Consider the following 26,099-nt stretch of genomic DNA (forward strand, 5'->3'; position numbering starts at 1 on the left):
TCTAAACAGCCTGTATTTCAGCATGAAGCCAAATTATTTATATAGATCTTACAAATCAGGAAAAATATAACTCTAAAATGAAGCAAGTTATTGAATGGACATGTTAGTTTGAGCTGAGACAGGATGTTGTTTATCTTCATGCTAAGTGTGATGAGGTTCCTTCCAAGTAAGACAGTTATTTCTTCTCCAAGCACAATATTGTGTGTTTCTGAGTGTAGCAGAAATATCCATATTCAAATCTAAGGTCAAAATCGAATCCTCAAACCAACTATGAATTATTTTTTGTTATCTACCTTTTTGTTCTTTATTTGCTTAATAAACAACAATTAGTTATGATTGTTGACATTTTAAGTTTAAGAAATCCAATGCTTTGCTCACTTTCTTTTTTCTGCACGTTGTTACCTTCATATTCTGCAGGAGCACCTTTATCAGGGATGTTTTCTTTCCTGTTTTCATTGTAATTTGAACCTCACAAACCCTGAGCCCCAGGGAAAGTGAGTTAGAAACACAACCCTGAAGGTTAAACCAGGATCTACTTTTCAAATAAATCACCTGGCACCTAAATGCCTCACATTCATGGAGAAGCCTTTTTGGTACCCTGGGCTTGGGGACTTGGATTGTGGATTGTCAAATGGTTAGTCATCAAGTTATTTTTGTAACCATATTCTCCTATGCTGTTTTCCTCTCAATCAGGGTATTTGTAGCAGATGTAAGCATTTTTTCATTGTTATTTCCATAAAAGTAAAATGCTGTGTTTTCTTCAAGGCAATTATGATCATATCTAGCATGGTTTTAAAGCTAATTTACCTAGCTAAATGTCAATGACCACTACGATACCCTCTTGGCTTGCTTGCTCAAACTAGTAGGTGAAGTCAGACCTGAGAGGTATCTAAAGCACTGAAGAAACTGGCTCAATGATAGAATCAACAACAAGGGAAACAGGCTTGGTTAGGGTGAGAACACAGGTAGTTTTTTCCACCAGCCTTGGACATTAGATTGTCGATTGTCTACATCTAAGCTCTGCAATCGTTTATTTAGGTCCTTTTCTCTCTTATTTTGATGGCTTCCTTTTGGTTTATCTTTATGGTAACTCTTACTTATAACAACAGAGGGCAAGGAGAACATAGATAACTAAAATCTGGAAATGAAGTTCATAATTTATAATACTTGAAAATCAAAGCCTGAGGCTCTCTTTACATAAAAGTGCGGTGTGGCGCCCCACCTTGGAGTCATGTGGCATTCTGGCCACTGCACCTCAGGGAGACTGTGCAGAGCTGGACAGCATGAGGGGATGGGTCCAAGTATGACTGGAGGAAATGAGGGTGTGAGAGATTGGCATTGTTTTTTTATTCAACAGACATGCAAGATACAAAGATGAATGAAACACAGTTCTTGCTCTCATGGAGTTTGCAATAAAGTGGGAACTAGAAAAGGATGAATAGAAAGACAGACATGTACATAGATATTACAGTGCACAGGACCTCCTGACTGCTGAATTCAGCACAGGCTTTTAGCCTTTATTTTTTACTCCATCCTGGGCATCACCTGACACTGTTGACCATTCCCTACTAGAAAGTCTCAGTCCTCTAAGCTTCCATACTCCTCTATCCTAGACATGATTTCTTGGTATTGGCTTCTATTCTTTTTGTCTGATAGTAAATTTGGTATTTCCTAGAGTACTCCACTCGCTCCTTCTTCCTACCCTATACTATCAATTCCAAACCATTTTTCCACCCCAGTACCTCCAGGGCATGTGACAGACTCATCAGTTAACAGTGGCTTCTTAGGCAGTGATTTTTGGCCAGGTTGGGGAACAGTATCCCAGGCACTAGGGAGAGAAGCTCCTTCGGTGAGTGTGATTCATTCTCCCTTCCCCTTGGGCAGATTCTGTGTCTTTTTTAACCCCTAGTGCAGTGCCCGGCCATAGTAGGAGCTTAGTGATGGTGAGTGTTTCAGTAGCAGGTACAGTGTGCTGTGGGAGCACAGAGCAGGTCACTTAACTGTCTGAGAAAGTTAGAAAAGGCAGCACAGAAGAGCCATCAGTTGAGTTAAACTGAATTCACCAGAAGGACAAGCCTTAAAGGAGATTCTAAGAGGTGGATTTTCAAAGATAAGGAGCTCAATTATTAAAATGTAGGAATGTATGAATGACAAGTGGTTAGGTACACAGAATTCTTTACTAAATCCCCAAATATTAGGACGAAAAAGTTCTTTCTGAATCTTGAATGAGTATAAGTAGGAAATTCCCTGGTGGTCCAGTGGTTAGGACTCTTTGCTTTCACTGCTGAGGGTGTGGGTTTGATCCCTGGTCAGGGAGCTAAGATCCCTCAAGCCACGTGGTGCAGCCAAAAAAAAAGTAAGGTGTTCTGCATCATTGGGCAGGTAATACATTTGTGGACCTCATTGTTCCCAAGAAATGATATTGGCATGAAGTATTCTGTTAATTTTCATAAACTTTAATTCACTCAAAACTTACTGAAACATGTTCAGGTGTCAAAGACTATAATAGGTGTTGTATGTTTAATGGTAAGCAAAACAAACATAGCCCCTGCCTGTTATATGGGCTTACAGTCTAGTGAAAAAATAAACATTAAGTAAGTAATCACTACAGACACACACACAAACTGTGATAAATGCTATGAAAGAAAAAAGTACAGGGCTATGGGAAAGTGTAATAGTGTGTCCCAGTTGAGATTAGGGTGAAATGAACAGTGTTTAGAGGTGAATTAGGTAAAAAGTCAGAGGGGAAAGGCAGAGGGAAGAGATGTATGAAGTTCTAAAGAAAGATGGTTTGGACAAATTGAAGAGGAGGAGCCATAAAGTGGCTCACCTCAGAGGCATTGCCAGGGAGGAAGGCCCATTCCTGGCATAGCCACTGAAGAGTCCTGAACTGAGGGACTGCTGGAGCTGACCTAGTAGCCTTTGCTGAATATTGTGACAGTTGCTGAGGATTCAGCAACTGAAGACACATTCTAGAACCTGCCTTGCCCTGCCTAGGATTTCTTATTCTTATCAGGGACAAAGAAATGTAACTAGTTACAATACGGCATGATAAGTACAATAAGATCCTGAGAGGGCATAGAATTCTGAGAGGTCAACCAACTTTGCCTTGTGGGGAATGGTTGAGATAAAGCAGGGTTTTCAAAAATCAGTGAAAAAGGAAGGCCAATTTAGGAACAAGCTATACAACGAAATCAAGGTGTGAGGAGCAGCCAGATGCAGCAGTGACAGTGTAAGTGGAGAGGATGGTGAGATGGAAAAAGCTGGGGATTGGATCTCTAAGACCTGGGGATTGATTGCTATTGAGGGAGAAGTGAGGAAAGGAGTCCACCAGGATGCCAGGTTGATCACTTGGGGTGACTGGTGAATGATGCTGTTCACGGGGGTGGCAATGTGTGGGAATGGCAATGTGTGTGGAGAAGAACTGTCCCAATCTGGGCAAGTTTACATGGAGGGATCTGTGAACTAGCCAAGTGGAGATGTCTCATAAGACACAAAGTGGACTAGAGGTAGGAAGAGGTGAGACCAGGCCAGGGCTAAGAACTGCTCATTTCTTTTCTAATAAACTTTTTGTTCTAGAATAGCTTTGGATTTACAGAAAAGTTGTAAAGATAGTACAGAGTTCCCATAGACTTATCATTTATTTAGGTCCTGCTTTCACCTCTTCCTTGAGTTTATGCCATATTGGAATGGGAATCCTTGTTTGCCTAAATATTCCCACGTGCATGCATATGGGGTTTAATGTGGGTCAAAAATCAAAACAATATAAAAAGATGTAAAAAATTTTACTTCAACCCCTGCCCCATCTGCACTGTTCACTCCCACTCCCTACAGATAACTGTTTTTATTAGTCTCTTGTGTACTAATCCTTCCAGTTTTTAAAATGTAAAATACAAGCAAATAATAAGAATATACATTGTATGTTCTCTCCCTTTCTTATACAGAGGTACCACATCATGGACATTGTTCTGCAGCTTGCTTTAGTATATCTTACAGATCAATACGTATAGACTTGCACTGTCAGGGAAGGGAGCTACAGGCCATATGTGGCTACTGAGCACTTGAAATATGGTTGGTGCAACTGAAAAACAGAATTAAAGAAAAAATTTTTAAACATCTTTATTGGAGTATAATTGCTTTACAATGGTGTGTTAGTTTCTGCTTTATAACAAAGTGAATCAGCTATACATATACATATGTCCCCATATCCCCTCCCTCTTGAGTCTCCCTCCCACCCTCCCTATCCCACCCCTCTAGGTGGTCACAGAGCACCGAGCTGATCTCCCTGTGCTATGTGGCTGCTTCCCACTAGCTATCAATTTTACATTTGGTAGTGTATATATGTCCATGCCACTCTCTCACTTTGTCCCAGCTTACCCTTCCCCCTCCCCGTGTCCTCAAGTCCATTCTCAACGTCTGTGTCTTTGTTCCTGTCCTGCCCCTAGGTTTTTTTTTTTTTTTAGATTCCATATATATGTGTTAGCATATGGTATTTGTTTTTATCTTTCTGATTTACTTCACTCTGTATGACAGACTCTAGGTCCATCCACCACACTACAAATAACTCAGTTTTGTTTCTTTTTATGGCTGAGTAATATTCCACTGTATATATGTGCCACATCTTCTTTATCCTTTCATCTGTCAGTGGACACTTAGGTTGATTCCATGTCCTGGCTACTGTAAATAGAGCTGCAGTGAACATTGTGGTACATGACTCTTTTTGAATTATGGTTTTCTCAGGGTATATGTCCAGTAGTGGGATTGCTGGGTCATATGGTAGTTCTATTTTTACTGTTTTAAGGAACCTCCATACTGTTCTCCATAGTGGCTGTATCAATTTACATTCCCACTAACAGTGCAGGAGGGTTCCCTTTTCTCCACACCCTCTCCAGCATTTATTGTTTGTAGATATTTTGATGATGGCCATTCTGACTGGTGTGAGGTGATACCTCATTGTAGTTTTGATTTGCATTTCTCTAATGATTAGTGATGTTGAGCATCCTTTCATGTGTTTGTTGGCAATCTGTATATCTCTCCTTTGGAGAAATGTCTATTTAGGTCTTCTGCCCATTTTTGGATTGGGTTGTTTGTTGTTTTGATATTGAGCTGCATGAGCTGCTTGTAAATTTGGGAGATTAATCCTTTGTCAGTTGCTTCATTTGCAAGTATTTTCTCCCATTCTGAGGGTTGTCTTTTCATCTTGTTTATGGTTTCCTTTACTGTGCAAAAGCTTTTAAGTTTCGTTAGGTCCCATTTGTTTACTTTTGTTTTTATTTCCATTTCTCTAGGAGGTGGGTCAAAAAGGATCTTGCTGTGATTTATGTCAAAGAGTGTTCTTCCAACGTTTTCCTCTAGGAGTTTGATAGTGTCTGGCTGTACCTTTAGGTCTTTAATCCATTTTGAGTTTATTTTTGTGTATGGTGTTAGGGAGTGTTCTAATTTCATTCTTTTACATGTAGCTGTCCAGTTTTCCCAGCACCACTTATTGAAGAGGCTGTCTTTTCTCCATTGTATATTCTTGCCTCCTTTGTCAAAAATAAGGTGACCATGGGCTTCCCTGGTGGCACAGTGGTTGAGAGTTCGCCTACCTTTGCAGGGGACATGGGTTCGTGCCCCGGTCCGGGAAGATCCCACATGCCGTGGAGCGGCTGGGCCCATGAGCCATGGCCGCCGAGCCTGCACGTCCGGAGCCTGTGCTCCGCAGCGGGAGAGGCCACAGCAGTGAGAGGCCCGCGTACAGCCAAAAAAATAAATAAATAAAAATAAGGTGACCATAGGTGCATGGGTTTATCTCTGGGCTTTCTATCCTGTTCCATTGATCTATATTTCTGTTTTTGTGCCAGTACCATACTGTCTTGATTACTGTAGCTTTGTAGTATAGTCTGAAGTCCGGGAGCCAAGAACAGAATTTTAAATTTTATTTAATTTACATTTAGGTTTATAAATGGAAGCACTGTAAAATATTTTCCCATTAAACTCAACTCTGTTGTTTTGGTAGGATTGCATTTCACTTTAACCATTTAAAATACAGCATCTAAATTGAAATGTGGTATAAGTGTGACTCGTATACTGGATTTCAAAGACTTAGTACAAAAAAAACTTTCTTAATGTTTTACAATGTTTGCATGTTGAAATAATAATGTTTTTGATATATTAAGTAGTAAAATGGTACCAATTTCTTTTTGCTTTTAAAATGTGGCTACTATTAAAATTACACATGTGACTCAAACTGTAATTTCTACTGGACATCACTGATACAGAGCTGTTATAGTATTGTTGTATAGTATAGTTGTATAGTATTCCATTGCATAGAGTATCATACTTTATTTAACCAGTGCACTGTTGATGTATACTTGTTTCCAATCTTTTACCATTAAAAATACAGAAATGCTTAACCTTGTCCATGCATCACTTCATATGTGTGCAGGTTGATCTGTGAAGTGAATCTCCTGTATTGAGGTTGCTGGGTTAAAGAGTAAAGGCATTCATAATTTTGATATTACCATATTGTCCTCCATAAGAGTTGTACCAGCCTGCACTCCTACTAGCTATGTGTGTATGTGCACTAGTTTCCCCACATACTGCCATTTTAAACCACAGAATCTACATGTTGGGGATGTAATAAGGAACATGTTTCTTTTTGCTAATTCTGAGAATTTTAAGAAGAAATCACAAATGGTTTGCCTAATTTATTTTTTCATTAAACCTCCTATTGATGATAAAACTCTTAGAATCAACATTTTATTTTATTTATTTATTTATTTATTTATTTTATTTTATTTTATTTTATTTTTTTTGCGGTACGTGGGCCTCTCACTGCTGTGGCCTCTCCCGTTGCGGAGCACAGGCTCCGGATGCGCAGACTCAGCGACCATGGCCCACGGGCCCAACCACTCCGCGGCACGTGGGATCCTCCCAGACCAGGGCTCGAACCCGTGTCCCCTGCATCGGCAGGCGGACTCCCAACCACTGCACCACCAGGGAAGCCCAAATCAACATTTTAGAATGGACTCTTTTTTTCCTTTTGTTACTGAAAAATGTGAAAGAACCCAGTTTTCCTGGACTACAAATTTCTTTGGAAGTTGTAGCTTTTGTCATATTCAGATCTAGGAAGAGATTTTGGGAGAGTTCAAAAAACTTTTTCTCTTTTAAAGAGCTGTAGGCTTCTCACATCCCTCCAGCAGCCTCCCCTGGCTGTGGTGGACTAACAGTACAAGGCAGATGCAGTTGCATGGTTTGCATACTGTCTGTTTATCAGTTCCCTGGATGAGTTCTACTGAATTGTAAACACATTTAACTTAATGGGCTGCGTAACTGAGGGAATCTACTGACAACGTATCTGAGCTTATAAGTAGCCATAATCATTAGACAGTCCAGTCCATTTACTTTATCAGTAAACTACAGAAAAAGTTTATCTTTACACTTTTAGGATCCCGCAGTTGTCCCTCTTTTGAGACTTGTGTGCCCTCTACTGCCCTCTTTGCCTTTTTTGTTTTTTCAGATTGAAATGAAGAACTAAGCATTCAGCATCCAAAACCAAATTGCTTCAAGTTTTCCATTCATAGGAATCTGAAAATAAGATTCTCATGAAGAGAAATCTCACTATATAGTTGGGGATATGGCAGATAACTTAATAAATGAGTATAATGGAAACTCTTGGCTTCCAGAGATTATAAACTCACATTCTGGCAAATTCTAGAGGCATAGAAATGTATCTTATAGCAAATATGACTATGGGCATTTACTATCTTTAATAGTTTATTGATTTTCAATATGAAAAGGTTAAGAAAAGGAATAAAAGCTGAGACTATTAATGTTGATTGTGATGTAGGAAGAACACTAAGGACACTGGGACTCACTGGAAGGGTCATCTTTGGTAATTGGTAATATTGAGTCATTTCTATTGTGCTTAAGTTACAGAATAAATAAATAGACAATTTTCTAATAGGAAGCAGCTGCACCACAGCTATTCTTCATGTCCCTTTTTGCTTCTGTTGCTAATTTTGTTTAATTATTTTGTTTCAGGAAGGGTTTTCACTCATTGGTAGCAAGAACTGGTTGAAGATTGTAAGACGCATGGATTGTCTGTTGTTTGGAACAGCGATAAAGGCAAGATGCTTTGTGGCCAACTGTTTTTAAGCAACTGATCATACCCTTCTTATCTGCTAAGTGTGTATGGGAGTGGGTGCAGGAGCTTCTCTTTACAGGTGAAATGGTACTGGGAAGAACACGTTTAAGAAAAGTTTGCATTATGAGCAAAACAAACAAGGAGTGTTAAGAGGCAGAAGCATTGTTAGTAAGAGGATGTTGCTGAAGAGCCAGGACTTTGATTGATCTGTCAGTACCTGTCTGACAGAGCTGTGCAACCGTTTTCCATCCCCCAGCACAAAATGGGAGGAGATGGAGTTACATCATTATTTGTCTTGCTATTTAGATGTTTAAAAGGTGTGCATTTTCAAATACTTTGCTGAATATGTCTTTTCATTTTTTCTCTTTAATACTAAATAATAAAATTCCCTTTTATTTGCTTCCTAGCTGTATTAAGCGTAAAGAATGATCCTCATCAAAGCAACATGAAGACTAATCACCTGGATTATTTTCTTTCAGAAATAACCATAAAAACCAATCTGGTAACATTCACTGACTAGATAATATTGAAATTTAGGTAAAAGATCATAATTTTTAATGGGCTCATAGACTGAGAGTTGAAAGAGGTCTTCAAGAGCATCTAGTAGGAGGGTCTTTATCAGTCCCTCCAAAGGATCCTCAGAGAATTCAGAAGGTCCATGAACTGCATGGATTTTCACTGACTTTTTAAAAAAATTATTAATTTATTTATTTTTGTCTGCATTGGGTCTTCGCTGCTGCACGTGGGCTTTCTCTAGCTGCAGCGAGTGGGGGCCACTCTTGGTTGTGGCATGCGGACTTCTCATCGCATGGCTTCTCTTGTTGTGGAGCACAGGCTCTAGGCCCACGGCTTCAGTAGATATGGCACGCCACGGGCTCTGTAGTTGTGGTGCATGAGCTTAGTTGCTCCGCAGCATGTGGGATCTTCCCGGACCAGGGCTCAAACCTGTGTCCCCTGCATTGGCAGGTGGATTCCCAGCCACTGCGCCACCAGGGAAGTCCCTTCACTGACCTTTAACTGAAATATATCATTTCCTTCAATTATGAATGTTGACATCAGACCACATTTGCACCAGTAGAAATCACATATCTTCATATCACGTTTCAGTTGTTTAAGATATCTTAAATGTCATTTATGCTTATCACTACCCCAGTATTATGGTGGTTGTTAGTCCTGCTGCTAGATCTTTTTATTGAGTACATTAATAAGGAAGCATGTATATTATTAGTTTACAAATTAGTGTTTTAATATTGTAATTAATTATTTCAGTATACTTGGTTTCTTTTGTACTCTTATATATTTTACGTGATTAAAAACATTGTTCTGAGAAGGGGTCCTCTGGCTTCACCAGACTGCCGAAGGGGTCTGGAGCACATACTCAAAACATTCAGGAGCCCCTGTTTTCATTTTACATGTGAGGAAACTGAATTCAACATAAGCCAATAGCCAACTAGCTATCAGAAAACTGGGCCACCCATTGGTCTTCTGACTTCCAGCCCAGGACTGTGTCACGCTGAATGAACGTAGGTGTCTTTGAAAAAGTTACACCATGCCATATGTCTGATATGTGAGTCTTAATTTTTTCCTGATTATGTTAAAATTTTAAATTAACTTTAAAGAGAAAAATAAAAAATAATCTGATCACTCAAAAATAATAATTAACATTTTGAAGTTCTTACTAGACATATATATTGTATCCATTAGCGTAGTGTTGAGATGCATGTGACAGAAAATCCACATATAATGGCCCCCCAAAATAGGGGGTTATTTTTTTGACTATATATGAAATCCAGAAGCAGGCAGTAGCTAGCAATTGGCTCAGCAACTCCACCCTGCTGAGGTCAACACCGTTGCAATTCCCTTGGCCTCTCCCTCACATTTTCAAAATGGCTACTACAGCTCTGTTATATTTCCATTCATAGGAGACCAGCTTCATCTGTTCCTTTTATAAGGAAAGCATAAACTTTTCTGTAAGCTCTCCACCTCCCACAACCCCTGACAGATGTCTGCTTCTGTCTCATGGACCAGAACAGTGTACTGTGGCCATCCCAATCTGCCACGATTAGCAAATGAGTGTTTGGCTTTTCCAGCCTCTGGTGTGGATTGGCTCATGGCAAATGAACAGTGTCTGCCATATAGATAATTTATAAATTTGGGATTGTGGTACACAGAGTGCTTTGTATCCTGCTTTCCTCATGTAATGTTATATCTGGAACATTATACCAAGTCATTTCTTAAGTCTTTGAAAACATGATTTTCCACGACTACCTAGTATTTTTACTGTTGGGATGCACCATGAATCAGTTAATTCCTGATTTTTCACTACTGTAAAAATGTTTTGATTTTCATAAGGATTTATTTACAGGGTTCTTGAGATAGAAGTACTAGAAGTATGAATGTTTGTTTTGTAAATGTGCCTTCCAGATAGGTTGTCCCTGTTTCTGCAGCACTAATGATATGTAAAAATGCTCATTTATCCACATCCTCTCCAACAGGATGATATAATTTAAATTTAAAAACAGGTTTCCAATTTGATAAGCAAAAATGAGCATCTTCGTTTAATTTGCATTTCTTTGGTAGCTAATGGGAATGAATATTTTTTGTTTCTTAGCCATCTGTATTTCTTCTGTGAATCACCTGTCTACTGCTTTTGCCTAATTTTCCTCTTCAAAATCTTTATATATAGAGATTACATATAAAATGCATGTATAGATGTAGAAAAAACATGTATTTTGTGTAGTTATATAATTTTATATGTGATATTTGTGTATATATCATATACTTCATATACGGATTTTTAAATATTTAAGTTTAGGATCCTTTTGTTATTGTGAATGGTATTCTTTATCCCAAACATATTTCTAGCTGCTATTACTAGATATTTTCTGAATTATTTTAAATTTAGTTTCCTTACTAAACTTTTATTAGCTCTGATAATTTAATTTTTAATTTCTAGGAAAATAATTTTATAGTCTGCAAACAATGGTAACTTACTTCCCATAGTTTGTACTTACTACTTTTCTCACCTTACTGAATTATCTAGACCTTCCTGACACTGTAATTAGACAATTATACAGCCATCCTTGACATCTTACTGACTTGAATGGGAACCAGTGTTTAGACATTAAGAATATTTCTGGCTGTTGATTGGATATTCTTTACCATGTTAGGGAGATAGTCTTTCAGATATAGTTTATTTACTAATACTTTTATCAGGATTACAAATTAAATTTTAACACCTATCAAGATCATGATTTGTTTCATTTTTTTAAAATCCTTTGACCTATTGATATATTAATACTGAGCCAACAGATTCTTCTTTTTGCCTTACCTGGCAAAGGGTACACAACTTTAGTGCTTCTTGCCTTGGATAACTTTTAGTTAACCAAGTATTACATAACAAACATTCTTGTTTAAATTGACAAATAGAAGTATTTTGAAATAAAACTTTCATTCCTTTGACAGAAATTTAAGACTTAAATTCAGGGGGCAATAAAGATTATATTTCTTTTCTCTCTGGCCAAAATAAGTAGATTGTATAAGGGCTGCCTACTTGTAAGCTGGGCTTCCTTTTTTTCAGTAATTGTAATCAAAATGGTCTTGGCTGATTGGCTAACATATCTGAAGAGACTTTGGTTGAAAAGAGTAACCCTAAACCACTGTCCTCACCTCCAGTAACTCACTGAAGAATTTTTTCATGGTTTTGTCTAGCTTCAGCCTTGAGTATCACCTCTTTGTTTCAAAGCAAAGGATCAAAGAAAATGTTTGTCCCTTCTCTGGTGAAGTCCTTTTTCCATATACCCCCAATCCCAGTTTCTACATAGAGGAATTCACTTCTAGTGGTGGGGAAAACTGCTTCGGTGGGCTCCTAGTGGTGATGGGAAATTTCTTATACATCTGGGTGATGAATCTAAAACCAGCAGGAAAACATGCCTATGTTTGTGAGGATTTTCATGTCTCCTTGGCTGTCTTCCTACATGGTGCTAACTGGGCCCTGCATCTTCCTACGTGCTAACATTAGCTATAGAGCCTGCGGCTTAAGATCTCTGCATGGAGATGCCATTCACACTTGTGAGTCAGCATTTAATTGGCCCAGTGCTTCCCAGATTTCTTGTGTGTACGTGAAGATACATGTACAGAGACAAGCACTTACCCTTGTTTCCTCAAGGAGTTTTCTATTAGTTGTAAGAACTTGAAATTAAGTGTTTTGAAGCAGGGTGGGAACAACTTAAAATATAGTAATTTGGGGAATTCCCTGGTGGTCCAGGGGTTGGGACTCCATGCTTTCCCTGACAAGGGCCCGGGTAGAGGAACTGAGATCCCACAAGTCGTGTGGTGTGGTCTATATATGTATGTGTGTGTGAGTGTGTGTGTGTGTAACTTTGAGCTAATCTCCATAGATGATAGACACTGGAGACTGTTTATTTGGGACAGTTCATGGCTGTTAGTATATACTTGAAAAACTTTCATTTCACAACAAGGAACTCTTTCTGACTTTTAATTATGGTATAAAAATAAATCTCATCAAGATTTTCAACCTAGGAGTCCTTTTTGTCAACCATGTGGCAGGTTTTCTATTGTGGTACCCCATGACACTAAGGATGTGGGATGAAGATATAACTCATTTTCAGATTTTTCCTGATGTACCTTGGCTTTATCTTGGGTCCACATGTATTGAAGTGGTATTTCTGGTTTCTGATGATAAGCTCAAATTCTGTCTGAGAATTTCACAGAAGCAAACATGGAGCAAAACATCAGTTAGGCTATCAGACATAAAACCTTCCCTGTCATTTCTTGGAACTACATTTCAAAGGAACCCTTAACTGTCTGAACTCATTCTTATGTACACTCACATATATATGTATATAGATACCTCTAGACAAGTGGTCTGAGATTTCTGCCCTACTTATATACTTAATAATTGTGTTTCTACATATAGCTTTCACCTAGCTATGAGGCATAATTTTTTATGTGATTACTTCTCAAAAGGTTAGATAATTACAGAATCATCATGGAAATAGCTAATATAAAGGTATTTCATATAGATGTTCCCAGGTACAGTCTAAACTAGGGTGAGCTGGAAACAACTAATTAATTGTAAACAAGAAAGCTCAGTTTCCCAGAAGATTCATAGAACTACCAAAAACTGAATTTAGAGTTCTCTTATCCGTTCTTTCCCCTTCCTTAAGGAAAGTTAGCTTTCAGAGACTCTTGATAATTTGGGGATTATTCATCCAAGAGAAAAATGGCTGAGGAAATGAATAGGCAATACACAAAAGAAAAAATACAAATGACTAATACACATAAGAAAAATATTCATATTTTTTCATTGTTGGAGGGGGCAGTGATAATGGATTACTTTTATACTCGGGAAAAAAATTAAATGTATTAAAAAATGAAGAGAATCCAACAGAGGCAGTAAAGGGGCAGTGGTGTCTATTCTAGACATGATACATTACCACTACTTAGCCATGCCAAGTTTTCTATATCCTAAAGATGTGGCTTTGCTTGATGGCTTTATCTAAAAATTTAAATAGGGTAAACTGTGAACAGGAAAATCAAGGATTTTCACTTATAGGAACTTTCAGGATTTTGTTAACTGTGGTTAGAAACATTTTCCAGTTAGCAGTGTGACTTGCATATTTAATAAATGAAAAATGCGGTTACTATGTTAGCATCTGAATTTCTTCACAGAAGAAACTGAACAAAGGTACACAATACATACCACCCATTTGGGGTGGCTTTTGTGTAAGCTGAGTCCTCTAAAACTAGGCAGGATATCAGACTAGAAAAAGGAAACTACTTCTATTAAAATAATGGGTTTATTGTTATTGTTACAATTTAGTTCTATTTTTAAACTTACAATTAAATTTGATGTAGTTGCCACTTTTAAAATTTTTAATTGCATCTCTCCCGTATTTGCGGACTTGCCAGGGGATGTAACTCATACAGCAAATTAAAGGCAACATGTGATTGATTGTCTGTGTGATTTGTACCTTAAGTCTGGCCTTTTTAAGGATAATGGGCACTACAGATTATTAATATGAGATACATTAGCTCTCAGCATTTGCCTGTCCCCTGATCCCCAGTTTTGTGTTTCAAATTCACTGGCTTGTTTAATGTGGTATCTACCTGGTTAGCTCTTTTATATACTCAGGTTTGGAAAATTTTGTTGAGCCAGGACTATTAGCTTCACTGATTTTCCACCTGAGGAATTAGATGGTATGAAACCTTTGTTCCAAAGTAAGACAAAACATTGATCTTTTACTGCAGTCAGTATAGTGACCTTCCTGGTCTTTATGATACAGGCTTTTCCATTTTTGCTGATGTCTGCCAGTTCCTTGAGGGAAATGAATTTAGTATGAGGAAGAGCTCCCAAAAGGGAGAAGAAAACTAATGGCTTTTCTATACCCACATGAACAATCTAGGGTAACTACTCCCTATTCATACCTCTTCCCCTTCAAACAAAGGGAAGACCTCACAGTAAATAAAAGTAAAGGGATAGGACACGAGGGTCACTGAGGATATCTTTTGATTTGTCACACAGAACAAGAGTCGTATGTTCCGGGTGCAGTTTAGTGGAGTCTCAAAGGAGCAGGCGCTGGAACACTGCTGCAGCTGCGTGCAGAACCTGGCCCAGTACCTCACTGTCCAGGTGCCTGACGGAATCAGCCAGGAGCTCAGACTGAGTCCTAGCCCACTGTGGACAGGTGAAAGCCAACAGAAGGGCTGTGTGCAGAGCATCCCACCACAGCATGATGTAAGTAGGCAAGGGTGTGGCTGTACGAGAAACCTGACAAGTTAATGCTCTATGGGGGCCAAAATCACAGTGGAATTTGCTGAGTCCACCAGGTTTGTAACTTAAGGATATCTAATGTTGAGTGACTTATTATTATTGATGTATAATTAACTTACAGTATTAGTTTCAGGTGTACAGTATAGTGATTTGATAAGTTTTATACATTACAAAATGATCACAGTAAGTCTAGTTACCATCTGTCACCAAAGTTATTAAAATATTATTGACTATATTCCCTGTGCTGACATTAGATCCGTGACTCATTTATAACTGGAAGTTTGTGCCTCTTAATCCTTTTCACTTAGTTTGCCCATCGCCCCCCACTCTGCAACCACATTTGTTCTCTGTATTTATGAGTCTGTTTCATTTGTTCGTTTGCTTTGTTTTTTAGATTCCACATATTTTAGTGTGTGTATATGCATCATTTGTGTATATATTCTGTTGTATATATGTGTGTGTGTATACATAAACTCACACAGACCTCATCTTACCCAGTCATTTATTGATGTACACGTAGGCTGCTCCTGTATCTTGGCTACTGTAAATAATGCTGCACTGAACACAGGGGTGCATATATCTTTTATTAGTGTTTTTGTTTTCTTCGGATAAATACCCAGAGTGGAATTACTAGATCATATGGTAGTTCCATTTTTAATTTTTTGTGGAACTCCCTTACTGTTTTGCATAGTAGCTACCAATTTACATTCCCACCAACTGTGCATGAGTTCTTTTCTCCACATCCTCACTGACACTTATTATTTCTTGTCTTTTTGATGACAGCCATTCTGACAGTTGTGAGGTAATATCTTGTGGTTTGATTTGCATTTCCCTGATGATGAGTGATGTTGAGCATCTTTCCATGCACCTCAGGCAAGGGCAACCAAAGCAAAAATAAATGGTCCACAAAGTCCACATCATTTCTGTAATAGTATTAAGATGTTATTTGCCCTTTTGCTGTATGGATATTTGTGTTAATGGGACAAAAGCATTGTGAGTAAACCTGCTGTCACCTTAGCACAGATCAAGGCAGTGGCATCCAACTGTACGCAGTCAGGTTTTTCACTGGTCACTGAAGTAAGAACCAACTAACAAAACCATCTGTATTCTGAAGCACGATGGCTTTCTCCTGGGAAAGCACCTGTATGAATGCATTGGGTGCTGAACCACCTCTTCCTTCATGGAACACCGTTATTACTTGAACAACGGACAAACTCTGGTTATTCAGATTTGGGTGTCTGGTGACATTTTCTCGAATGAAGTGAGCCTGTCATTTTAAGAAAACAACTGATAGTATTTATCGATAATGATGAAGTAAGCTTTTCGAGTGAAAATTAGAATCCTGGAAAACTTCTGCCACTTGAGCTTCACAGCTTCCTAACCCAGAAGACCTTCCTGATGGTACTACTAATGAACGTGATTTTTAAAATAATTGACAAAATGTTTCAACATTTGGGAGATCTGTATAGTCCAGCGAACCAGTATTTTTCAAGTGACAAATACATGATGCTACAAAATCATGCATGGATGAAAGACCCAAAGAGCAAAATAGGGACTTCCCTGGTGGTGCAGTGGTTAAGAATACACCTGCCGATGCAGGGGACATGGGTTCGATCCCAGGAAGATGCCACATGCCATGGAGCAGCTAAGCCCGTGCATCACAACTACTGAGCCTGCGTGCCCTGGAGCCCGCGCACCGCAACTACTGACCCCACGTGCTGCAACTACTGAAGCCTGCACGCTCTAGGGCCCATGTGCTGTGACTGCTGAAGCCCACGCGCCTAGAGCCTGTGCTGCACATCAAGAGAAGCCACCGCAATGAGAAGCCCACGCGCTGCAACGAAGAGTAGCCCCTGCTCGCTGCAACCAGAGAAAGCCTGCACGCAGCAACAAAGATGCAACGCAGCCAAAAATAAAATAAAAAAAGTAAAAAGATCACAACAAATTTTTCAAAGTGCAAAACAGACTAATGGATTCTATTTATTTATTTACTTTTGTACCCGTTAATCTCCCTCACCTGTTTCACTCGTTCTCCTTCCCCATCTCCTCTGGTAACCATCTGTTTGTTCCCTGTATCTATGAATCTGTTCGTTTTCTTTGTTCATTTGTTTCTTAGATTCCACATGTAAGTGAAATCATAAAGTATTTGTCTTTCTCTGACTTACTTCTTTCAGCACAATATCCTCCGAGTCCATCCATGTTGTCACAGATGACAAGATTTCATTCTTTTTTATGGCTGAGTAATATTCGTTTGTATGTATGCATGTTTGTACCACATCCTCTTTGTCCATTCATCTATCAATAGACACTTAGGGTTACTTTTCTTCCATATCCTGGCTACTGTGAATAATGCTGCAGTGAACATAGGGGTGCATGTATCTTTTTGAATTAGTGTTTTTGTTTTCTTTGGAAAAATACTCAGTGGAATTGCTGTATCATACGCTAGTTCTGTTTTTAATTTCTCTTCAATAAATGGTGTTGGGAAAACGGGACTACTTTTTCATACCATATACAAAAATAAAATCAACATGCATTAAAGACTTATATGTAAGACCTGAAACCATAAAACTCCTAGAAGAAAACATAGGCAGTGCAGTCTTTGACATCAGTTCTACCAATATTTTTATGGGTCTATCTCCTCAAGCAAGGGAAACAAAAGCAAAACTAAACAAATAAGACATCAAAGTAAAAAAGCTGTTGCACAGCAAGGGAAACTATTAACAAAATTAAAAGGCTGCCTACTGAATGGGAGAAGATATTTGCAAACTATATATCTGATAAGGGGTTAATATTCAAAATACACAAAGAGCTCATACAAATCAACATTAAAAAAAATAATTACAAAATGAGGAGAGAACCTGAACAGATTTTCCAAAGATGTATGGATGGCCGACAGACACATGGAAAGATGCTTAGCATCACTCATCATCAGGGAAATGCAGATCAAAACCACAATTCAAGCTCAAGATGGTGGAGAAGGATGTGCTGTCACCCCTTCTTACGAGAACACCAGAATCACAACTAACAGCTGAACAACCACTGACAAAAAAACGCTGGAACCTACCAAAAATGATACCCTATATCCAAAGACAAAGGAGAAGCCACAACAAGATGGTAGGAGGGGCCCACCTGCAATAAAATCAAATCCAATACCCACCAGGTGGACAGCCCACAAAGTGGAAAACAATTATACCACAGAAGCTTGTCCACTGGAGTGAAAGTTCTGAGCCCCACTTCAGGCTTCCCAGCCTGGGGGTCCAGCAATGGGAGGAAGAGTCCCCAGAGAATCTGGCTTTGAAGGCCAGTGGGATTTGACTGCAGGACTTCCACAGGACTGAGGGGAACAGAAAATCCACTCTTGGAGGGCACACAAAGTCCTGTGCGCACCAGGACCCTGGCGGAAAAAGCAGTGACCCCACAAGAGACTGGGCCAGACCTCCCTGCTACTATTGGAGGGTCTCCTGCAGAGGTGGGGGAGGGGTGGCTGTGGCTCACTGTGGGGACAAAGACACTGGCAGCAGCGGCTCTGGGAAGTACTCACTGCCATGAACCCTCACAGAGGCCACCATTAGCCCCATCAAACAGCCTGTAGGCGCCAGTGCTGGGCTGTCTCAGGCCAAACAACCAACAGAGAGAGAACACAGCCCCACCCATCAGCAGACAGATTAAAGTTTTACTGAGCAGGCCCTGCCCACCAGAGCAAAAAGACCCAGCTCTACCCACCACCAGTCCCTCCCATCAGGATGCTTGCACAAGCCTCTTAGATAGCCTCACCCACCAGAGGGAAGACAGCAGAAGCAAGAAGAACTACAATCCTGCACCTTGCAGAAAGAAAACCACAGTCATAGAAAGACGAAATGTAACAGCAGAGGATTATGTCCCAGATGAAGGAACAAGATAAAACCCCAGAAAAACAACTAAGTGAAGTGGAAACAGGCAACCTTCTGGAAAAAGAATTCAGAATGATAGGGAAGATGATCCAGGATCTCGGAAAAAGAATGGAGGCAAGGATTGAGAAGATGCAAGAAATGTTTAACAAAGACCTAGAAGAACTAAAGAAAAAAACAAGCAGAGATGAACAATATAATAACTGAAGTGAAAAATATACTAGAAGGAATCAATAGCAGAATAACTGAGGCAGAAGAACGGATAAATGATCTGGAAGACAGGATGGTGGAAATCACTGCTGTGGAACAGAGTAAAGAAAAAAGAATGAAAAGAAATGAAGATAGTCTAAGAGATCTCTGGGACAACATTAAATGCACCAACATTCACATTGTAGACGTCCCAGAAGGAGAAGAGTGAGAGAAAGGACTTGAGAAAATATTTGAAGAGATAATAGCTGGAAACTTCCCTAACAGGGGAAAGGAAACAGTCACACAAGTCCAGGAAGCACAGAGAGTCCCAGGCAGGATAAACCCAAGGAGGAACACACCGAGACACATAGTAATCAAATTGACAAAAATTAAAGACAAAGAAAAAATATTAAAAGCAACAAGGGAAAAACAACAAATAACATACAAGGGAACTCCCAGCAGAAACTCTACGGGACAGAAGGGAGTGGCACAGTGTATTTAAAGTGATGAAAAGGGAAGAACCTACAACCAAGAATACTCTACCCAGCAAGGCTCTCATTCATATTTGACAGAGAAATCAAAAGCTTTATAGACAAGCAAAAGCTAAGAAAATTCAGCACCAACAGACCAGCTTTGCAACAAATGCCAAAGGAACTCCTCTAGGCAGGAAAGAGACCAGCAACTTAAAACAACCTTGTACATATACAGACTGCTATATCAAAACCTCATGGGGGGAGAGGAACCAAGATGGCGGAATAGAAGGACGTGCTCTCACTCCCTCTTGCGAGAACACCAGAATCACAACTAGCTGCTGGAAAATCATTAACAGGAAGACACTGGAACTCACCAAAAAATATACCCCACATCCAAAGACAAAGGAGAAGCCACAATGAGACGGTGGGAGGGGTGCAATCACAGTAAAATCAAATCCCATAACTCGTGGGTGGGTGACTCACAGACTGGAGAACACTTACACCACTTATACCACTGGAGTGAAGGTTCTGAGCCCCACATCAGGCTTCCCAACCTGGGGGTCTGGCAACAGGAGGAATTCCTAGAGAATCAGACTTTGAAGCCTAGTGGGAATTGACTGCAGGACTTTGACAGGACTGGGGGAAACAGAGACTCCACTCTCGGAGGGCACACACAAAGTAGTGTGCACATCAGGACCCAGGGGAAGGAGCAGTGACCCCAGGGGAGACTGAACCAGACCTGCTAGTGTTGGAGGGTCTTCTGCAGAGGTGGGGGGTGGCTGTGGCTCACCACGGAGACAGGGACACTGGCAGCAGAAGTTCTGGGAAGTACTCCTTGCTGTGAGCCCTCCCAGAGTCTGCCATTAGCCCCAGCAAAGAGCCCGGGTAGGCTCCAGTGTTGGGTTGCCTCAGGTTACACAACCAACAGGGAGGGAACCCAGCCCCACCCATCAGCAGTCAAGTGGATTAAAGTTTTACTGAGCTCTGACCACCAGAGCAACAGCTCTACCCACCACCAGTCCCTCCCGTCAAGCCTCTTAGATAGCCTCATCCACCAGAGGGCAGAGAGCAGAAGCAAGAAGAACTACAATCCTGCAGCCTGTGGAACAAAAACCACATTCACAGAAAGACAGACAAGATGAAAAGGCAGAGGGCTATGTACCAGATGAAGGAACAAGATAAAACCCCAGAAAAGCAACTAAATGAAGTGGAGATAGGCAATCTTCCAGAAAAAGAATTCAGAATAATGATAGTGAAGATGATCCAGGACCTTGGAAAAACAATGGAGGCAAAGATCGAGAAGATGCAAGAAATGTTTAACAAAGACCTAGAAGAATTAAAGAACAAACAGAGATGAACAATACAATAACTGAAATGAAAACTACACTAGAAGGAATCAATAGCAGAATAACTGAGGCAGAAGAACAGATAAGCGACCTGGAAGACAGAATGGTGGAATTCACTACTGCGGAACAGAATAAAGAAAAGAGAATGAAAAGAACTAAAGACAGCCTAAGAGACCTCTGGGACAACATTAAACGCAACAACATTTGCATTATAGGGGCCCCAGAAGGAGAAGAGAGAGAGAAAGGACCAAAGAAAATATCTGAAGAGATTATAGTCGAAAACTTCCCTAACATGGGAAAGGAAGTAGCCTCCCAAGTCCAGGAAGCTCAGAGAGTCCCATACAGGATAAACCCAAGGAGAAACACGCCGAGACACAGAGTAATCAAATTGGCAAAAATTAAAGACAAAGAAAAATTATTGAAAGCAGCAAGGGAAAAACGACAAATAACATACAAGGAAACTCCCAAAAGGTTAACAGCTGATTTCTCAGCAGAAATGCTACAAGCCAGAAGGGAGTGGCATGATATACTTAAAGTGATGAAAGGGAAGAACCTACAAACAAGATTACTCTACCCGGCAAGGATCTCATTCAGATTCCATGGAGAAATCAAAAGCTTTACAGACAAGCAAAAGCTAAGAGAATTTAGCACCACCAAACCAGCTCTACAACAAATGCTAAAGGAACTTCTCTAAGTGGGAAACACAAAGCAGAAAAGGATCTACAAAAAAAAAAAAAAACCCAAAACAATTAAGAAAATGGTCACAGGAACATATCAATAATTACCTTAAACGTGAATGGATTAAATGCTCCAACCAAAAGACACAGGCTTGCTGAATGGATACAAAAATAAGACCCATATATACATGCTGTCTACAAGAGACCCACTTCAGGCCTAGGGACACATACAGACTGAAAGTGAGGGGATGGAAAAAGATATTCCATGCAAATGGAAATCAAAAGAAAGCTGGAGTAGCTACACTCATATCAGATAAAATAGACTTTAAAATAAAGAATGTTACAAGAGACAAGGAAAGACACCACATAATGATCAAGGGATCAATCCAAGAAGAAGATACAACAATTATATATGCACCCAACACAGGAGCACCTCAATACATAAGGCAACTGCTAACAGCTATAAAAAAGGAAGTTGACAGTAACACAATAATAGTGGGGGACCTTAACACCTCACACCAATGGACAGATCATCCAAAATGAAAATAAATAAGGAAACAGAAGCTTTAAATGACACAATAGACGAGATAGGTTTAATTGATATTTATAGGATATTCCATCCCAAACCAGCAGAATACACTTTCTTCTCAAGTGTGCATGGAACATTCTCCAGGATAGATCACATCTTCGGTCACAAATGAAGCCTCAGTAAATTTAAGAAAATTGAAATCATATGAAGCATCTTTTCTGACCACAACGCTATGAGATTAGAAATGAATTACAGGGGAAAAAATGTAGAAAACACAAACACATGAAGGCTAAACAATACGTTACTAAATAACCAAGAGATCACTGAAGAAATCAAAGAGGAAATAAAAAAATACCTAGAGACAAATGACAATGAAAACACAACAATCCAAAACCTATGGGATGCAGCAAAAGCAGTTCTAAGAGGGAAGTTTATAGCTATACAAGCCTACCTCAAGAAACAAGAAAAATCTCAAGTAAACAATCTAACCTTACACCTAAAGGAACTAGAAAAAGAAGAACAAACAAAACCCAAAGTTAGCAGAAGGAAAGAAATCATAAAGATCAGAGTAGAAATAAATGAAATAGAAACAAAGAAAACAATAGCAAAGATTAATAAAACTATAAGCTGGTTCTTTCAGAAGAGAAACAAAATTGATAAACCATTAGCCAGACTCATCAAGAAAAAGAGGGAGAGGACTCAAATCAATAAAATTAGAAATGAAAAAGGAAAAGTTACAACAGACACTGCAGAAATACAAAGCCTCCTAAGACACTACTACAAGCAACTCTATGCCAATAAAATGGACAACCTGGAAGAAATGGACAAATTCTTAGAAAGGTATAACCTTCCAAGACTGAACCAGGAAGAAACAGAAAATATGAACAGACCAATCACAAATAATGAAATTGAAACTGTGATTAAAAATCTTCCAACAAACAAAAGCCCAGGACCAGATGGCTTCACAGGTGAATTCTATCAAACATTTAGAAAACAGCTAACACCCATCCTTCTCAAACTCTTCCAAAAAACTACAGAGGAAGGAACACTCCCAAACTCATTCTATGAGGCCACCATCACCCTGATAACCAAAACCAGACAAAGATACTCCAAAAAAGAAAATTACAGACCAATATCACTGATGAATATAGATGCAAAAACCCTCAACAAAATACTAGCAAACAGAATCCAACAACACATTAAAAGGGATCATACACCATGATCAAGTGGGATTTATCCCAGGGATGCAAGAGTTCTTCAATATACACAAATCAATCAATGTGATACACCATATTAACAAATTGAAGGAGAAAAACCATATGATCATCTCAATAGATGCAGAAAAAGCTTCTGACAAAATTCAACACCCATTTATGATAAAAGTCTCCAGAAAGTGGGCATAGAGGGAAGGTACCTCAACATAATAAAGGCCATATACAACAAACCCACAGCAAACGTCATTCTCAACGGTGAAAAACTGAAAGCATTTCCTCTAAGATCAGGAACGAGACAAGGATGTCCACTCTCACCGCTATTCAACATAGTTTTGGAAGTCCTAGCCACAGCAAACAGAGAAGAAAAATAAATAAAAGGAATACAAATTGGAAAAGAAGAAGTAAAACTGTCACTGTTTGCAGATGACATGATACTATACATAGAGAATCCTAAAAATGCCACCAGAAAACTACTAGAGCTAATCAATGAATTTGGTAAAGTTGCAGGATACAAAATTAATGCACAGAAATCTCTTGCATCCCTATACACTAATGATGAAAAATATGAAAGAGAAATTATGGAAACACTCCCATTTACCTTTGCAACAAAAAGAATAAAATACCTAGGAATAAACCTACCTAGGGAGACAAAAGACCTGTATGCAGAAAACCATAAGATACTGATGAAAGAAATTAAAGATGATACCAACAAATGGAGAGATACACCATGTTCCTGGATTGGAAGAGTCAATATTGTGAAAATGACTATACTACCCAAAGCAATCTACAGATTCAATGCAATCCCTATCAAATTACCAATGGCATTTTTTACAGAAGTAGAACAAATCATCTTAAAATTTGTATGGAGACATAAAAGACCCCGAATAGCCAAAGCAGCCTTGAAGGAAAAAAACGGAGTTGGAGAAATCAGACTCCCTGACTTCAGACTATACTACAAAGCTACGGTAATCAAGACAATATGGTACTGGCACAAAAACAGAAACACAGATCACTAGAACAAGATAGAAAGCCCAGAGATAAACCCACGCACCTATGGTCAACTAATCTATGACAAAGGAAGCAAAGATATACAATGGAGAAAAGACAGTGTCTTCAATAAGTGGTGCTGGGAAAACTGGACAGCTACATGTAAAAGAATGAAATTAGAACACTCCCTAACACCATACACAAAAATATACTCAAAATGGATTAGAGACCTAAATGTAAGACCAGACACTATAAAACTCTTAGAGGAAAACATAGGAAGAACATTCTTTGACATAAATCACAGCAAAATCTTTTTTGATCCACCTCCTAGAGTAATGGAAATAAAAACAAAAATAAACAAGTGGGACCTAATGAAACTTCAAAGCTTTTGCACAGCAAAGTAAACCATAAACAAGACGAAAAGGCAACCCTCAGAATGGGAGAAAATATTTGCAAACCAATCAATGGACAAGGGATTAATCTCCAAAATATATAAATGGCTCATGCAGCTCGATATTATAAAAACAAACAACCCAATCCAAAAATGGGCCAAGAAGCACATGAAAAGCTGCTCAACATCACTATTAGAGAAATGCAAATCAAAACTACAATGAGGTATCAACTCACACCAGTTAGAATGGGCAACATCAGAGAATCTACAAGCAACAAATGCTGGAGAGGGTTGGAGAAAAGGGAGCCCTCTTGCACTGTTGGTGGGAATGTAAATTGATACAGCCACTGTGGAGAACCGTATGGAGGTTCCTTAAAAAACTAAAAATAGAGCTACCATATGATCCTCCAATCCCACTCCTGGGCATATATCTGGAGAAAAACATAGTCCTAAAGGATACATGCACCCCAGTGTTCACTGTAGCACTGTTTACAATAGCCAAGACATGGAAGCAACCTAAATGTCCATCTACAGGGGAATGAATAAAGAAGATGTGGTCATATATACAATGAACTATTACTCAGCCATTAAAAAGAATGAAATAATGCCCTTTTGCAGCAACATGGATGGACCTAGAAATTGCCATACTGAGTGAAGTCAGAGAAAGACAAATATCATATGATATCGCTTCTCCAATATAAAATAAAAAGTTTAAAAAAACATTAATGAGAATGACTTCAAAGTTAATGCTGTTTTTTATTATCTTAAAATTAATAGTGGATACTCAAGTGATCAATGTATCATTTATGTCTTCATGTATTTTGTATTATTTTGTACTTATTCATGTTTGAATAAAAATAAAACGATAAAAAAAACACAATGAGGTATCCTCACACCTGTCAGAATGGCTATTATGCAAAAGACAAGATGTGGAGAAAAGAGAACCCTTGGTGCACTCTTGGTGGGAATGTAAATTGGTACAACTGCTATGGAAAACAGTACAGAGATTGCTTAGACCAAAGGATTTTAATATAACAGAGTATAAAAAATTCCTTGCTGTGATTTCAGATTCTACCTTGAAACTAACCTTTAAGAAACTACCACTTGTTGAGTTTTGGTGTCATATCAAGGAATATCCACAATTACCTGAAAAACCCATTTTTTAAAAAAAACTTTCCATCTATATATCTGTGTGAAGCCGGATTTTCTTCATATACTTCAACCAGAACAACATGTGTCGGCAGATTGAGTGCAGAAGTGGATAGGAGAGTCTAGCTAGATATTAAAGAGATTTGCAAAAGTCATTATACTTTTGTTAGGAAATATAGTTTTCATTAAAATGTTTTTAATATATAATGGTTTTACAAGTTTTAAATGAATAAAATTTTTGTTTTAATTTCTAACAGATAAATATCACATGTAACTCAGAACAAAAGCTGTTTGTAAGAATGTAAAGGAGTCTTGTGATAAAAGTTTGAGAAT

The 26,099-nt window shown here is 38.9% G+C and overlaps 1 protein-coding gene across 1 annotated transcript in view; it reads left to right on the forward strand.

Annotated features, from left to right (window-relative positions):
* The window catches only part of REC114 (REC114 meiotic recombination protein), a gene marked incomplete at both ends in the record, with an annotated part of 113,109 nt that overhangs the window by 81,235 nt on the left and 5,775 nt on the right, over nt 1–26,099 (forward strand). The window contains 2 exons of the mRNA XM_079699367.1: nt 8,026–8,109; nt 14,676–14,888. Coding sequence (XP_079555493.1) covers nt 8,026–8,109; nt 14,676–14,888 — 297 coding nt within the window. The remainder of the gene's footprint in view (nt 1–8,025; nt 8,110–14,675; nt 14,889–26,099) is intronic.

The sequence above is a fragment of the Hyperoodon ampullatus genome (genome assembly GCF_949752795.1).
Source record: "Hyperoodon ampullatus genome assembly, chromosome: 3".
Classification (NCBI taxonomy): Eukaryota; Metazoa; Chordata; class Mammalia; order Artiodactyla; family Ziphiidae; genus Hyperoodon; species Hyperoodon ampullatus.